This window comes from Ostrea edulis, chromosome 8, assembly GCF_947568905.1.
Source record: "Ostrea edulis chromosome 8, xbOstEdul1.1, whole genome shotgun sequence".
Classification (NCBI taxonomy): domain Eukaryota; kingdom Metazoa; phylum Mollusca; class Bivalvia; order Ostreida; family Ostreidae; genus Ostrea; species Ostrea edulis.
In genome coordinates this window covers 50,525,425-50,542,446 of record NC_079171.1, presented here as the reverse complement: position 1 = coordinate 50,542,446, position 17,022 = coordinate 50,525,425, and the positions used below count along the sequence as shown (strand labels likewise).

The 17,022-nt window shown below is 33.6% G+C and overlaps 1 protein-coding gene and 1 long non-coding RNA gene across 2 annotated transcripts; one reads left to right on the top strand and one right to left on the bottom strand.

Annotated features, from left to right (window-relative positions):
* The first annotated feature begins 2,972 nt into the window (after positions 1–2,972).
* LOC130049730 (uncharacterized) lies at positions 2,973–14,628 on the top strand. Its single transcript, XM_056147680.1, has 7 exons — positions 2,973–3,186; positions 4,156–4,439; positions 4,542–4,688; positions 5,183–5,428; positions 11,386–11,486; positions 11,645–11,762; positions 13,254–14,628. The coding sequence occupies exons 1-7, from the start codon at positions 2,973–2,975 to the stop codon at positions 13,971–13,973; spliced, it is 1,830 nt and encodes a 609-aa protein (XP_056003655.1). The 3' UTR covers positions 13,974–14,628.
* Positions 7,494–9,326, bottom strand: LOC130049172 (uncharacterized). The gene is made up of 2 exons (XR_008797675.1): positions 8,988–9,326; positions 7,494–8,880 (listed from the first exon to the last, which is right to left on the bottom strand). It is a non-coding gene; the product is annotated as an uncharacterized LOC130049172 (long non-coding RNA).
* Positions 14,629–17,022: the final 2,394 nt, after the last annotated feature.

Sequence of the window (17,022 nt, the reverse complement as noted above, 5' to 3'; positions counted from 1 at the left end):
AATTAAAAAGACAAACTGGAGTCGCAACGCTTGTTATTGAGCTACAGTGTTCTAAACATGACCTTTTTGCACTAAATATTTTTTCAATTAAACTTGATTTTCTGTTGGTGTCAACACAACATAAGCGACACAAATCAATCATTACATAGAATAGATACATAATCATGTCTTCTAACACTACAGATAAAAGATATTTAATACTAGTAATGGAAATAAATAATCACCTTTTTGCACTTGATATACGAACAACTTTATGATATGAAAATTGAGAGTTTAAAAGGACATATTAGGAGTAAGTTCAGTTTCTAAAATTTTACATAATTTTGAAGGTATGGTCTCACGCTTTAAAATGGAACTTTAAAAAGTGGATATTAAAGATCAAATGTTTGAATTATTGATGCAAATACTGAATTTTTATACAAGATTGCGATAAATGAATACTTTTTGAACAATGTGTGTCTGTTTGGAAAAATATATCAATCAAGTTAATAAATTACAACATTTGAACTACTTCCAAATCTCAGCTACCTGTATCATAAATTATGAAACTGAAATACATGTATAGGAGAATTAAAATAGGATGAAACTGATACCGTAATATCATGCATATTTAGAGCTTTTTGATTAATGAACCCTTCCGCCACAAAATATAGTCCCTATCAAACCCTTTCAAAATTTGAATTGACACAAACTTTTCAACTGTATAGGGTTCAACAATAGATGTGTAACATGTTTGCACGAATGGAATCAGTATTGAACCAGTAAATACTTAGTTGTAGCATCCTGCGCAGTTGTGCTCAAAAGCCCAGGAGCTAACTTCCTTAAAATCCTAAATTCTTATTCATCATCAAATTGCATGTTCATGTATTGATCTATTCATTTTGGATATGTTCATTATGAATATGCATTTGATAAAAAAATCGAAAACGGTTTAAAGCGCTTTGCATTGGTGCAGCAATGAACTCTTACTTAAAGTTTACAAAAATACATATACAAATTGAATTACTCTTTCAAATTACCTCTGTATTAAGTAATTGGAAAAAAATCATATTTTTTTTAAAGTTAAGGATGACGTTATAATATTTAAATCGGACTTGAAATGACCTAATGCCAGTCTGATTACAACCAGCCCCACCTCCTTACACTCGCTTGAGGAGTGAAAGGAGATGAAGTTGTTTTAATCACACTGGCGTAATGCGATTTTTATTTTTAAATGCAAAAGTTGTGTTCTAATAATTACATTTGATGTAGGATCTCCCATGGTTTGTTCCTGGATATGATTATCACCCAAAGAGTTGTGTTATCTATCCCGGAGCCTTTGGGAGATTTTCATCACATATTTCATCTTAACAGACCTCTCCATAATAATGACCCAGTATTCTATTTTGTTTACCTCAATCCGAACTACATCAGTAGCGTTAACATTATGCTGCAAAAAGAGTTCGTTGGGAAAGATAAATAAAAATGAATATTGACTGTCACAATGTTTAATTCATAAAAGATCATTTTGAATGAGAAAAGCATTTACATTTTAAAACGATTTTGTATGAGTATTCATGAATGCTAGTATGCCAGTCATCCGAATCTGTGTCACAGATGACGCGCGGTCTCGGTGTGGATGTTCGATGTTGACTATGAATTTTCCATTATGTATATCATCATTCAGAAATGTTTTATATTTTCTGTAAATTGGAGGGTCGTGGAACATGTGTTTCTAACATCAGTATTCTTTTGAAAAAAGTAATGGAATCGTTTTGTGTGCAGTTGAATGTGTTGTATCCCGGGTTCATTTGGTGCATGGAGTTGGAAAGTTAATATCCAATAGATACATGGGTAAATATGTGATATCTTCCTAGTGTGAACTATCGGGTTTTCTAACACCCAGAAAGAGTTATACACTATGACATGATCAGTCATGACAGGTGAAGGTCAATAAAACGGTTTTTATTTTGCATTTTAAGAAAAACGATTTCAGTTAATGTCACCTGGTATGTTTTTCTTTTCTTTCGATGTATTTTTGTTTCTTTGATATTTGAAAATATTTTACGATCGATGCAAAACATGATCAGGGGATGTATGCAACGCCGAGCTGCAAGTTATTTAACATTTTCGAGACGATAACTCGGCTAGATATGAAAATGACAGGTATGTTCCCTCAATCGTAACTAATTACTTCACATACAAATTTTTTGATTTCAAATTTTGAAGAATTAAACAACATCTGTACCACTTTCAGCAATTTTATTATTATTATTATTATTTTTTATCATTATTATTATTATTATTATTAATATTTTTATACATTTTTCGAGTAATTTCTGATTCAGTTCCTATCATTCTATGCAATTTAAGTCACATGACGTAAGAACACCTACTTTGGGATACGAATACCTTATCGTTTGAGTGATATCCACTGAATAAAGGGGGTAAATGTGTGATAAATGTATATATCCTCACGTTGAAGTTAAAACATAAATATTTGTATGTATTAATTTCCTTTTCATTCAAACATTCATGATTATGATAATTAGAATTTAATTTGATCAACGAATTTCTCTCTTTCTCGCAATGTCTATGCATGAATAAGTAACGAAAGAATATAAAATTGAGGCCAAACTGTTCGTTTCCAGCTTGGACCAAAGCGTTCCGTTCTTTATGAGAACTGTGCTTTCCCAACCGTTTCATTCCCAAACCGCTCAACGTTCGTTCGTCGTTCCACCGGTGTAATAATACGCTTTAGGGTCAGTAATAACAATCACTTTTGTGACGCGTTTGAAAATACCTGTAGTTATGTCTTGTATATCGTAGTCATTCAGCTATATATAAAAAAAATACTTAATGAATTAAGTGATGTTTTATACAAATCTCAAACACTGGTCTGTTGATATGTATGTATGTATTTTCCAATATATCAATATTATTGTTACACTTGCTCACATCAATACCATATTTTCCCAAGAAATTTACAAGTGATGGAGAGCTCCAGATTTCAACAACAAGATGGTCATGAGCTCTTTGCTAGTCGTATAAAAGAAGTGTCGTCTTCTTTGAGAACAATCTTAGAAGATAGAGTCTTTAAAGATGTATTTGAAGAGGAACTGTCAGCAACATTCCCAAATTACATAGACTCGTTGGATGAATTAGATCGGGATATGTCTAGGAGTGATTATAAAGTCATAGTTGCAGGTAAATTCCGATTTGGACAATGCTGACATGGTCATGGGTATGGCATGACCACATGTGTGTTTAAGAACAATGAAAATCACATATACTTTTGAGAAAGCATTGTTGTTTAAGAATACTGAAAGTCAAATAAAGTACTTTGAAATAATTATTGCTTTTGCAGACGTTTTAAGTTTTACAAAATTTAGTAATGCTTCCAATTAATCAGAATCTATTTTTCGTTTCATTTAAAATGAAAGGGCGCCGCGAACGTGAGATTTTCATACGTACAATTTTCCCCTGCTGTATATATTGTTCTCAATACTGAGTGTGGTAAATTATGTAGGTCAGCAGAAGTTATTTGAATCACTTAAAAAGGCTACATTAAGGGATTTTACACACCTTGGTAAAATGTGATGAAATCGCATGTTGACCATTGATACATAAATACAACTGCATTTTAAAGTCATTTATAAGATATGCTAAATTTAAATATGATTTAATTAAGAATAACCCTTATATATGATTAAACATTTTATATTTGTGTTTTCTATTTCCCATTTATTTTAGAGGAAGTAAATTAACATCCTTTTATTTACAAAGGTGTTTTTTCTATATTTTAAGTACAGGCAATGGAAATATTTTTTTTGCGATTTTGAGTAACAATTGTAAATTAAAACTATATTGTGCCATAATCAAATTCATCTAGTTCCGCTCTATCCTATTGCATTACATTCAATTTTAAATTGACTAATTGAATAGTCATCAAATGTTTCAGGTTTGATGAAATTGAGTAAAATCTATCATCCAGCTACAAAAATTAACAAACGGAATATAATGGCTTCCTAAGCTTTACTTGAGACGTATTATCATGATTCGACATTATATTGAAGAGTAACTTTATAAATTGTTCGTCAGCTTAAAGTGAATCTAATGAATGTATTTGGATGGTTTTAATAACATATGCAATCTGTTTCTATTTTATTCTTCAAGGGGACAATTGTTCGGGGAAAACAACTCTCATCAATGCTCTGATCGGTGATGAGATTTTCGATACTCCGATGTATATCTCTACTCACGTGACGTTTACAATAAGTCACCATGGAGATAGAAATATTTTCATTCATAAGGAGAATGACACGGAACCCAAACGAAAACACTTTACAGACTCAAAAGCTCTTTTTCTGCGACTTCAAAAAATATCTGAAGATCTAGACCAAATCAATTGCTTGCTCATATCAGCTATTGATGTTCACGTACCACTGTCTAATGTCAAGGTAACCATTTATGCAGATGGATTTTCATTTGAATTTGCAAGAGTTTATATCAATCAAAAACCTTCTGAAAGATGACGTTCTTATTCATGATTTTCCTTGCAGAGAGCTGTAGCGTTGGTGGATACCCCGTCGACGAATGAGAATAACCGTGTGAGCGAACTGATACAAGACGTCACACAATTGATGCCTGATGCTTTGGCTGTGGTTTTTCTTATTGATGTATCTCGTGCCGGTGGCTTTGAAGGAATAGTAAGATTATGCAATAAATTAATTAGTTTTCTAAGATACATAAGTTTATAGATAAAGCATCCGCTTCCTTCACTTGTTAACAGTACATGTATATTGCAATATGACTGATTCTCATGAGGTCAGTTTTAATTAAAACATGCAGTCGGGGGGAAGTTTCCGAAAGGCGAGAAGAATAAAAAAGAAATGCATGTACTTTTATCTTTGTTGTTCGTTACAGCAGATGTACACAAAATTTGATGGTGTACGTACATGGTCAATTTACGAGTGTACATTTTGGAAATAAAAATTCATATAAATACAAAAAGTTGCTCTGATTGTCTAAAAGAGAAAAACCAAATTGTCAACACTAGGTCTTTTTGCCGTGTATTCATTCAGCTTATCACATGAGATATAATCTCCATCACAAGCGAAAAGTAATTATATAGAATAAATGTTCCCGTTATCACGATAACTTCATAATAAATGTACATAATATTTTATGATTGTTAATAAAGCTCCCAACTCTTCTGGAAAATGTCCTGATGAAAATTGGAGAATTGGAATGGTTTGAAGCAAGCTCAGCAATATTCATGACCACAAAATGGGACGAAATACAGGAACTGTCAAAAAGCAGTAGTGACGGAATGCAGGAAAGAAGTGAGACAGAAAAAACATGGTCTGCTGTTACAACGAACCTAGAAAAGGAATGGCCTTTGATTGTCAAAGAGAATATATTCAGAGTTAGTCTGTCAGATTTGAGTGTAAGTACACATATGCAATATATCCTTAGAAAGTATCTTCATATTGTGAATACAACGGACTGGATTTCAACCGAATTTGTTTGATTGTTGTTTCTATATTTCAATATTAGATCTAGAATGAAATTAATGGTATATAATGTCGCCTAATAACATTCAAAGCATGACAAATAAGAATATAATGCATTTCATCTCTAATATCAGAGCGGGAAAGATTACGTTTTCTTTGATTTCGATCTATATCTAGCTATCTCCCCGTTTCTATGTGTTATTTATGATTTGTAGGTGTAAATCTTGTAAATATACGTTGTTTATGTATTGAAATATTTCACATTATATGTATTTATTCTTGACATTTGAAAATAAGATTTGTAAAGTCTGTAAGCTATTCATTTAAAAGATTTGTTACATTTCAATATCCAGTCCTCAATAAATTGATCTTTCAACATTTATCTAACATGACAGATAATCCAGTTAGTACCCATGCGGTTAACATTATACAATATATGACATTTCACAGTCTTCTAATATGTTCTTTAAAAAATCATTTTACTTGACAACCTATGTGAAGTTAATGTATAAGAAATCTATATAACATATAATAATATTTGTCATTTTCCTTATGCATCGTCCGACACCAAACACTAACAATTCTTCATTTTATCAGTAAATATAATGGGAAATTAGCGTACATACTGTCGTTCAGGTCATTATGTTGTCAGCGCCGCTGTTCATGTACATAACATCACGGTATATGCTCTCGCCCGATGTCATATATTGTCTCCCATAACAATATATGCCAAGGCCTTCCCTTTTCCCAATTTAAGACGATAGAAATTGTAGTCGACGACAATATGTACACGGCGCTAATTATGTACCGACACGAACCCTTAGAATTCTTAAGTGTACATGTAGCATCAAGTACTGACTCACATCTCTAGAGTATGAAGGAAACTTGAAATATATTTTTGTTAGAAATCGAATCATAAATTATTATAGCAAAGACTATGATAGTTCAATTTCCTAAACTGAGGATTTTGACGGTTTGATTTACTAAAATGAAAACGTTTGTACTTTGGTTTACCATTGTAAAAAAGAAAGGATTCACCGGGTACTCAACCGAGTACTGATTACCAAAATCGCATATAGTAAAATATTTCAAATTCACTTTTTGTTAATATTCAATTAATCATGTACATTAAATATGAACAGTGTACATACAAATAGTATCTAGTGTCAACTGCACCTACATCCTGCTACACGACTTATCACACCTCCCTTAATTCAAGCTGTTATGAGACATATTGTTTCTGATCGGTTTCTATTCTTTCTCTTCCTTTGTTCTTTCGCACGCCAACAATGTCTGCAGCCATTTTCCATAACCCATTGATGAAATTATTAGACATGCAAGGATATGATAAACCAATGATTTATTGGTTATTTATACATTATTAATGCCCTGATCGAGAATTTTTCACTCATATGGAGACAACGTCATTGCCGATGAAAGACTGTAAAAGAAGTAGGTACAGTTTCTACTGTCATCTGGCCCAGAAAATAGACGATTTCAGCAGGGGTCCCAAAATATGGCATTCAAATAAGGAATATATAAGCAAATCAAAACTACTTTTAATTTGATCCGAAATTGCTTTGTGTTGTATGACAGGAGCGTGAAGTTGGCATAAAATTGCCAAAAATGCCAAAATCAATGAAAAATTTCATAAATTCAGGGTGTTTTCCTTACAGAAAACATACAGCCAATGCGTCGAGCAAATTTATATTCAAATACATTTTTCGTCTTCTCTTAATACACAATATATATTAATTGCATTTTGCTTGACAGATGGGTACACCTTTTCTTAAGGTAGCTATTGATAGCTAGCCCCAAAAAAACCGCTCATTGAATTTTTTTCAATTTTATTTATTTTAACATTTTGACTTTATCCTAAAACATATCAAAAAATCAACAAAAGTAATCAGGTTAATTTTCGAGGAAAGCGAGATTGAAATCCCCTCTTCTGCAGCCCCAAAAGGCAAAAAATGCTAAAATTGAGCAAATTAACACAAAAGCCAATAAAAATTTTATTGACACCAGAAATATTGTTTGTCATATATAGTTATGTAAATTAAACACAAACAGATAAAAAATCAACATGGATTAGATTTTCAAAATGCATCTAAGGAAAACATTGGCATGATTCGACTTGGCAATTGGCCAAATTTACCCTAAATATGGCATTTCTCAAATACTATCACGCATACATTTTTTGACAACAACAAAATTCTGCTCATAAAATTTCTGATTTTATTTCATTTTTACAATAAGTCAAGTAGTATCTAAAATATTGAATAGAAAAAAATATACCAAATGAGGTTTAATCTGAAACTATGTCAGATTTTGTAACCCTACCCCCTCCCTTCTAGAAATGAATTTTAAGAGATACAGTCAGCAGAGATAAACTATTGACCTTAAATGATTAAGCATTCCCAAATTACCATATTGAGCATTCAAACTCACAATACTAGAAGTTTCTATGAGCCATTTAAGAATGATATATAGTGTGTGCTATTGCAGTTGACCTTTTTGCACTCACAATGATTGCCTAAATATTTAGTTATTTTTCATACAATTTCTTGTAATAACTAGACCAAATCTATTACCTATACATATTTTTTGATAGAAATTTATATCACTATACAGTATAATACACCAAATATGTTTAAATAACCATTTCATATTTCAATAAATAATTAATATCAATGGAAAGAGACCCATGGACTGCCCATGGATCACTACAATTAAGTCCATCTGAGTCATCTTACCCTCACAGATAGGTGTGTCTTTCATAAGTTTAAGATTTCTAATTGTAGTTTCACATGGAACTATTGGATAACTGAGAATGCATGTACATGTATATTGCATTAACTAACGGAAGTTTTCCCCAGGTGAAGGTCTATGTTCACTGTATGTATAGGGGGGGGGGGGTGTGAATTAGTTCCATTATGAAACTTTTCTAAAAAAATTTATATACATTAATGTATCTATGATGTATGTTTCAACTAAATTTTGAATTACAAGGAAAATTCAAACACATTGATTGAAGTAATAAAATTGATATTCTATCATGTGCACATTTTTTACTAATATATCTAAGAAAAAATAATCAACATTGAAATTTCCTTTACATCTATGCAATATTATTGTCTTTCAAAAGGCATGTACTTGTAATATACGAGTACATGACATGTACTTGTTTTCCCTTAAATTCACAATTTAGTTTAAAGTATGTTGTATAACATCCACTGCTCTGAGCTCATATAAGTGAATTAATGTTTTTCATCCAGTCCCAAATTTTGCAGTAGTTCTTTAATCTTCGGAACTTGATCAAACATTTTTAAATTTGTGGAGTTGTGGGGGTCAAGGGGATATGTCATCATCACTGTAAATGGAGTACCTGTTCGAAATATAGATAAATATATTTAAATATAGCAAAAAAGATGAATATCTGATATACTCAGAATTGTCTTTACAAATGTTTATCAAAAAAAATATATATAGTACCTCTCTTGCTGTTATACTTGTTGACTCGAAATCCACTTCAACCTGCACTGGTCCTATCTAACCTCCCTCGGTCTTCAGGCTGATGCCTAGAAAAAAGATCATCATAATTGATATTTGCACCGTTAGGTCTATATTATACCATTGAGTAATTAGATTGCGTCATACAATGTGAATTTTAAAACTGTGTCTCAACACATATTCAGTTAAAATTTAAATACTGATGTTTCAAAATTATAAATTGCAATGAGATGACATGTATATATGTTTTCATAAACTGCCATAGACTTATCATATCTGTTTTATTTACAAAATGTGGGTCAAGAGAAGGGCATACGTGTAGTATACATATATTACTTATACATACAATGCATACATTTGCCTATGAGAGGGCATATGCAGACTTGTGATTAATTTACATTATTTAAAAAGGTTTTGCCAACCTACATGTTTGTGTGAAACACAAAACTTCAGGTTTGATATATTTCTTAGGCCACTGAAATTTCAAAGTAATAATAAATGTATACTATAGTCTAGGAAATTATAATTCAACACATGCCCCCCCTTCCACTTTTTATCCGGTTCCCTCATACCCCTAGATAGTAGGTCTATACAGATATTTGTTTTTCATTACTTTTATACATGTAGTTCAAGGTATGTTATTTTCGTAACAGTTATTTTCATAACGATATTATTATTTTCTTAATAAAAGAGTTGTGAGAGCCCATGTTTACAAATGTGGTATACATTTACATGACATCCGTTCGTTTACAATCACTGGCACAGGTGGGAGTTATATTTTATGCACATATGGAATACATATATACATAAAAAATAATACATCTACTGTATGTCGTGTGTTTAAACTTACAGATGTTATTATAAATCGCGTTGTGAAATAGCAGAGGAAATGTGAGTTGAACTTTTGAATACAAATTTATGGCATTTTTTTCACTCACCAAACGAAACTATGAATTCGTTGTCCAACTTGAATGCATCCACCAACTTCCTCTTCTTGCAAGAAACTTTGTTAGGTCTCTCAGTGACTGTATAAACAGTATTTAATCTCTCAGCATGCAGCACTCGGACATTACGATGCATCAATCAACAACTTTGTTTACGTAGCGCATCTATGTACATGGATTGGTGGTTGGTTTAACATTTCGATTAGCAAAAAGTTTCACACAGATGAAACATTTGATCTACCATTATTACAGACATTGACGTATACTTATGTGGTATGTGCATATTTTCTGTAGGCGAGTCAGTCACAGCAACAAAACACTTTCGGAACCCCTTTTTGTTTTTCGACTATTCTATGACGGAGTAAGGAATTCCGGAAAATGAATTCACGTGAAAATACACAATTTTTACTGATCACGTGGTTGCTATCCGTCGCTACCTTAAGCAATAATCTGGATCAAATTTATCAGTTATTAAACTCTTTTTAAAAAAATGGCGGTACAAACTCTTATTCATGACGTAATAATGCTATAAAATTACAAATAACTTTGATTTAAGTTGAGATAGTATACTTGGCATGTATTGAACTTATTCAAAACAAATATCAAGCTTGATTCAAGACACATTTAAATCAGAGAAATTTTGGGGCCTTTTTATGTACACAATCGTACCTTGTTCTTTAGCATATACCCGGCGCTTGCGGTTATGTCTCTTCATAAATGATTCAACACGCAAGAGCTTGTTCTGTGTGTGAAAAGTTTCTAAATCAAAGTTAACTACTGAGAAACAAGTTGATGTTACAGGGGTTTAAACAATCTCGTTTAAAGTCAGCATTTCGCAAATTCTATAGTCGTTATAACAATCTGGTTTGCCAATACAACCTGCCATTGGGTCAAATGCTATCTGGCGTGTTTCATAAAAATTGTTAGGCTATTGTGTATACAATGATTTTGATTTCGGGTCCTCCTTTCTACTGATCAAGATGTAGGGCGCAGGGTGGGTTTGATTGGCCAACAGCGGATGCCTACTCTTCCTAGGCACATGATCACACCTCTGGTGTCTTCAAGGGTCCGTATTTACCCAATTCTTAGTTTGTATTCCTTATAGGAGTTATGACATTGATCACTGTTATCTTCACCGTTACAAATACAACCTGCCATTAGGTCGAATGCTATCTGAAGTGTCAGGTTAAGATAACGAACAGTGATTAATCTCATAACTTCTATAAGCAATACAAAATAGTGTTTCCTACCAAATGTTAGATCAAAATTTACATACTAAAGTTAACTACGGATTACTCCGTTTATCTTGTCAAGGTATAGAACTTGGCACCTGATCCCACCTCGGCTGTGTCTAGGGTCCGTGTTAGCCGTATTTTTTTCTAGGATTTGTGCGATTGATCACTGTTGGTTATGTTTCGGTTTTCATTTACTTGTAGACGCAGAATACTGAACTGAGTGATGAATTCCGGAGATTCCTTGATCTACTTCATCGATCAATCGATGTTAATTTAGAGAGGCGCTACTACAAACACCTGAAGTAAAATAATTAAAATTGGCATGGCATATCAAATTAGTATAATGAAACAAATACAGATCTTATGAATACTTTTTAAAAAGAAAATGTTACATACATTTTTGAGATTTCTTTAATTTATGTATGCTATATCAACCATAAATGAATTTCATAAATCACAGGTTTTTAGAAAAACTTTTGACGCAAATTGAAAGCTGTATGCTAGCGAAAATAAATAGGGACCAAGATCCTCAATCACGGACCGCTGCTCTTCAAAACATTCAAAAGAAAATATCCAAGGTAAGAGGAGACCTATTATAATTTGATATTAATATATCCAAGTGAACTCGAAATATAAGAAGCCACTTAGGGACGAGATCAAAAGTTGAATGTCTGACAAAAAGCTAAATTGACTTAGTTTTCACCACGTTCCCCTTAAAACTAGATATGGCGAATGTTGAAAATAATCGTAAGAACAAGTAAAAACTTACGCGTATAAATAACACTCTGTATACCTTTTCTATTGTTTATTCACAAATGAAAGTGTCATTAAATTTATTAAATGTTCATTAAAATATGATATTATGTGGTTTTCAACAGTCATTTGTCTTTTTTACTTTTTCCACAAGTGTAATCGATATCGGATGACAGAAACGTACTTGAATTTTTACCCTCCTCCCCTAACTATTTGAATTTAGATTTTATCCGACATCAATCTTTTGATCTCGCCCTTTACTAGTGTGACTGTTTGAGATTATTTTCATTACGCATGTGTTTTGAGTGGTTAAAGAGCAGCTATATAAACAGAAGTTTAAAGATCAATATGGACCATTTGCTGATTTGAATTTCAGGAAACAAATTACGATTGAAAATACGTTAAATAACACGTTTGTATTTAGATGTTTTTTTTTCGCAGTGACTACGTAATTCACCTTATTGTAGGTTATACTCGAATATCAAAATGACGATAACGAACTCCTATAAACATTACAAATTAGAAAGTCTAGAAAACAAAAAATAATCATGATTTCTCAAAAACAACTCTAAACCCTAAATGATCATGATATAGGGCTTACGGCGGGTGTGACCGGTCGACAGGGGATGCTTACTCCTCCTAGGCAGCTGATCCCACCTCTGGTGTGTCCAGGGGTCCGTGTTTACCCGACTATCTATTTTGGATTGCTCTTAGGAGTTATGAGATTGATCACTGTTCGCTATCTTCGCCTTTTAGTCAAGGTTTCATGGTAAATTCTATCATCGATATTGTTTGCAAATACAACTTATCATTAGATCGAATGCTATCTGACGTGTTGCTAGACGAGTCTTTCCTTACAGACTTTGATCAAGGAATACTCCGCTTACTTGATTGAAACAGAGGGATTTACGGTGCGTGTAACTGCTCAACATGGGGTGTTTTCTTTTCTTACTCCTGTGTCAACTTCTCGTGTTTCTAAGGGTTCATTGCCATGTTTTTTATTCTGTATTGTTTATAGGATTATAAAATTGTTCACATTTGGTATTCTACCATTTTCATTAAAAAATCATTACTATTACCACCAACTTTAGAAACATATGACTCTGTATTCAGAATACAGTTTTCAGACACGCATTTATTATATTGTAATATACACTTTTGAAGATAGCATGGGAACTTTTATTCTTAAATTGATTTAAAATGAACGTTGTTGTAGGATTTCGTTGGGTCCAGGACTATAAGAAAAGAAAGTAAGAAAAAGAAACGTTTTGCTATTGCACGATGTAAGGTTATGTAATACATGATGCTTTTTTCAGGAAAAGGAACGACTTCGAGAATGTGTCAAATCCAAATTAGAAAAAATATCCAATGATCTTTACACTTATATCAATTCCAAAGCTGGGCAAAATGAAATATTGAAATCATTCGACACATCTTTAGTGAAAGCCCCTTTTGGAATATTTAGGGACAGTTTGCTCAAAACGATCGTTAGTGGTATTCGCAACTGGTGTACAGGACCGAATGTTTCGAGAATCATCAAAGATATTGATCACGATATTGAAATTGCTGTGACAGAAATAGACGATGATTTTCGAAATTTGGAATGTGACATAACCGGTGTTTCCATCAGGAAATTCATTAGAACAGATGACAGCGAAATGAAACTGGGAGTGGTGTTTTCATCTTTGGCGCCAAAGCAGACGCGTGATTCTCTTTGGAAACTGATTCCAACGACGATGATTCTAAAGAACGATTACATTCTCGCGAAAGCTATTGACCACTTGTATGTACAATGCTTGAAAATCCTTACTAAATCTGATATAGAAGCAGCTTTTGAACATTCAATTGGATTCCAATACGATAGAAAAATATCAAAGTTGTTTAAATCCTTTGAGCAGAATGTGTGTGGAGGAGAGAAAATGATAATGAATAAATCGGTTTCTGCCCATGATTTAGAAAGGAAAGGTTACTTAGGTTTACTGCAGAAAAACATTGCCTGCATCAGATTGTTGAAACAAGACTTTTACCAAGACTGAATTATATTGCAAACTATCCCTACTGTACGAATCGAATTGCCTTGCAAATGAATTTGTTTACTTTCGTATATATAGCAGTCAAACGATTTTACCAATTACACTAAAGAGTATCTGCAGTTAGTTTTTATTTGCTGTAGTTTGCTTTTCCTTTTTTACTCAGGCGTAACATGATTTAAAGATGGATGGACGTGATAATAAAGTGCAAGTTTGAATATTGCTCATATTGTCTTTCTTCTTGAAGACGAACAAGGAGAAATCTGAAAATGCAGTGGTGTTTTGATATAGTTTTCCTAGGCACCTGATTCCCACCTCTATATTCAGGGGTCTGTGTTTGCCCAACTCTCCATCTTCATTGCTTATAGGAGTTTTTAGATTTATCACTGCTCGTTATCTTCACTTTTCATTGTTAAGAGATTGATCGCTGCTCGTTATCTTCACCTTTCATTGTTATGAGATTGATCGCTGTTCGTTATCTTCACCTTTCATTGTTATGAGATTGATCGCTGCTCGTTATCTTCACCTTTCATGTAAAAGTATCAGCTACATGCATCTCTTTATTAAAAATGTCAAAACATTGAATTTTTCCACAATGAAATTTGTTATAATATGTATGAATGAGAAATATTTTGGTAAAATAAAAATAACTGATTTGCTCTGAATGTACTTCATGTTGTTTGTTATCATCACGTCGTGTTGAGACGTCATTAGTTGTAGGTTAATTACCATAACGCAGAGCCGTATCAGTTAGGGGTCTTTAATGTGTTAACGTCTGTCGCGAAACAGGATCTTCATTTCTAAGACAATAGGAGTCCAGAAGAGCTTGTAGAGGAATAATATGAGGAACAATTCGATTCCAATCAAGAAAAGGTGAAGATAACGAACAGTGATCAATCTCATCAATCCCATAAGCAATACAAAATTGATAGTTGGCCAAACACGAGCCCCTGGACACACCAGGTGCCTAGGAGGAGTAAGCATCCCATGTCGACCGGTCACACCCACCGTGAGCCCTATATATTCATCAGATAAACGGAGTTATCCATAGTCAGTGTGCCACGAACGATCTAACAATCGGTATGAAACACGTCAGACAGCATTTAACCCAATGATAGGTTGTGTTGGCAAACTAGATCTTTATAACGGCCATAGAATATGCAAAATGCTGACTTTAAACGAGACTGTTGAAATTTCTGTCCCATCAACTTGTTTGTCAGTGGCTTGCCCCGATTTAAAAACTGACCATATACATAACAACCGCATTTGGGGTATAAGTACAACATTGTCAGAATGGATTAAAAGTATAAGAGGCATATCAAAATCATCATCCATATTCAGTTGTTTTTTTCACTAAAGTTGGATTAATCGAGAAAGAAAGAGATGAAATGAAAGGGTGCTTTAAGTAAATAATAACCTAAGTACCACGATGTTTCTGGTATCTTGTAGCTTTAGTTGACACATAACAAAAATCAGAAATCTTTAGCATGAAAGGTGAAGATAACAAATAGTGATCAATCTCATAACTCCTATAAACAATACAAAATAGATAGTTGGGCAAACACGGACCCCTGGACACACCAGAGGTGGGATCAGGTGCCTAGGAGGAGTAAGCATCCCCTGTTACATATATGTAACGCTGTTCAAAATGTGGGTAGCTGACAAAAATTAGGGTAAAGAAAATGTTGGGAAAAGCATGCATACCCAATCATTGATTTCCTATTTTTATTGAAAGTAGACATTAACGGCAAACTGACAACTCAACTGTATGACAAACGGGATTATTTCAGCTTCTCCATCGTCAACTTCCCATATTTATGTAGCAATATTCCATTATCACCTGCATATGGTGTTTATATATCTCAACTGATTCGATATGCAAGAGATTGTTCTGCGTATAGTCAGTTTTTAAATCGAGGTAAGCTACTGACAAACAAGTTGATGGTACAGGGATTTCAACAGTCTCGTTTAAAGTCAGCATTTCGCAAATTCTATGGTCGTTATAACGATCTAGTTCGTCAATACAACCTCGCATTGGGTCAAATGCTGTCTAACGTGTTTCATACCGATTGTTAAGCCGTTCTTGGCACACTGATTTTGACTGCGGATAACTCCGTTTACCTGATCAGGATATAGGACTCACGGCGGGTGTGACCGGTCAACAGGGGATGCTTACTCCTCCTAGGCACCTGATCCCACTTCTGGTGTGTCCAGGGGTCCGTGTTTGCCCAACTATGTATTTTGTATTGCTTATAGGAGTTATTAGATTGATCACTGTTCGTTATCTTCACCTTGCATTTAACCATCGAGTTTGTATTTCTGCTGGTGGACAGCCTGTCCCCGAGGATACTTGTCGCTCGATATATGTTCCTTCATGAATATACACAATAAAGAAACAATACTGGCTGACACGTCGCCCAGTATAAAAAGGTGACACTCTGTGGAGTCTATAAGGGACACAGGCTCCTACAGATCGGTTGGTGTCCCTCGGATTATCCATCGAGATATCAAAGATCTGTCTGATGTACAATCGTCAGATTGTCAGCTTTGGTACAGAAACCAAAATTCTTATACCCAAGTTAAAGACTGTTATGTTCCTTTAAGAGATATTTTTGATAATTCCTTTTCAGACCCCATGTGTTCAACCTCAAAATGTTCTGCAAAAAATTGCAAAACTTGTGAAATACTAATCACTAAAATTTCATTTAGTAGTAATCTAACTGGACGTAGTTTCTGTACCAAAACGTTTGATAATCTGACTTGTAAATCTTCTAACGTTGTCTACGCCATTGAGTGTAACCTGTGTGGCTTAATTTATATGGGAGAAACCAAGGGTTCACTTAATAAAAGAATATCGGGGCATATATTTCAAATTAATGATGGTGGTAACCAACTTCTTTACAAGCATTTCAATGCAATGGACCACTCCATCTTGTCCATGAGGGTAAGGAGTTTAGAAAAAAATTACCATCACACAAACAATCCTACATTAAGCACCCCTTTTCGTAGACAACGAGAAGATCACTGGATCAGGACACTAGGCACTGCATTTTCC

Excerpts from the sequence above, each read along its gene's own strand:
- LOC130049730 (XM_056147680.1), top strand. The coding sequence starts at position 2,973 with ATGGAGAGCTCCAGATTTCAACAACAAGATGGTCATGAGCTCTTTGCT. Across the intron at positions 4,440-4,541 it reads TACCACTGTCTAATGTCAAG|AGAGCTGTAGCGTTGGTGGA; the intron begins GTAACCATTTAT and ends TTTTCCTTGCAG. Across the intron at positions 4,689-5,182 it reads CCGGTGGCTTTGAAGGAATA|CTCCCAACTCTTCTGGAAAA; the intron begins GTAAGATTATGC and ends TTGTTAATAAAG.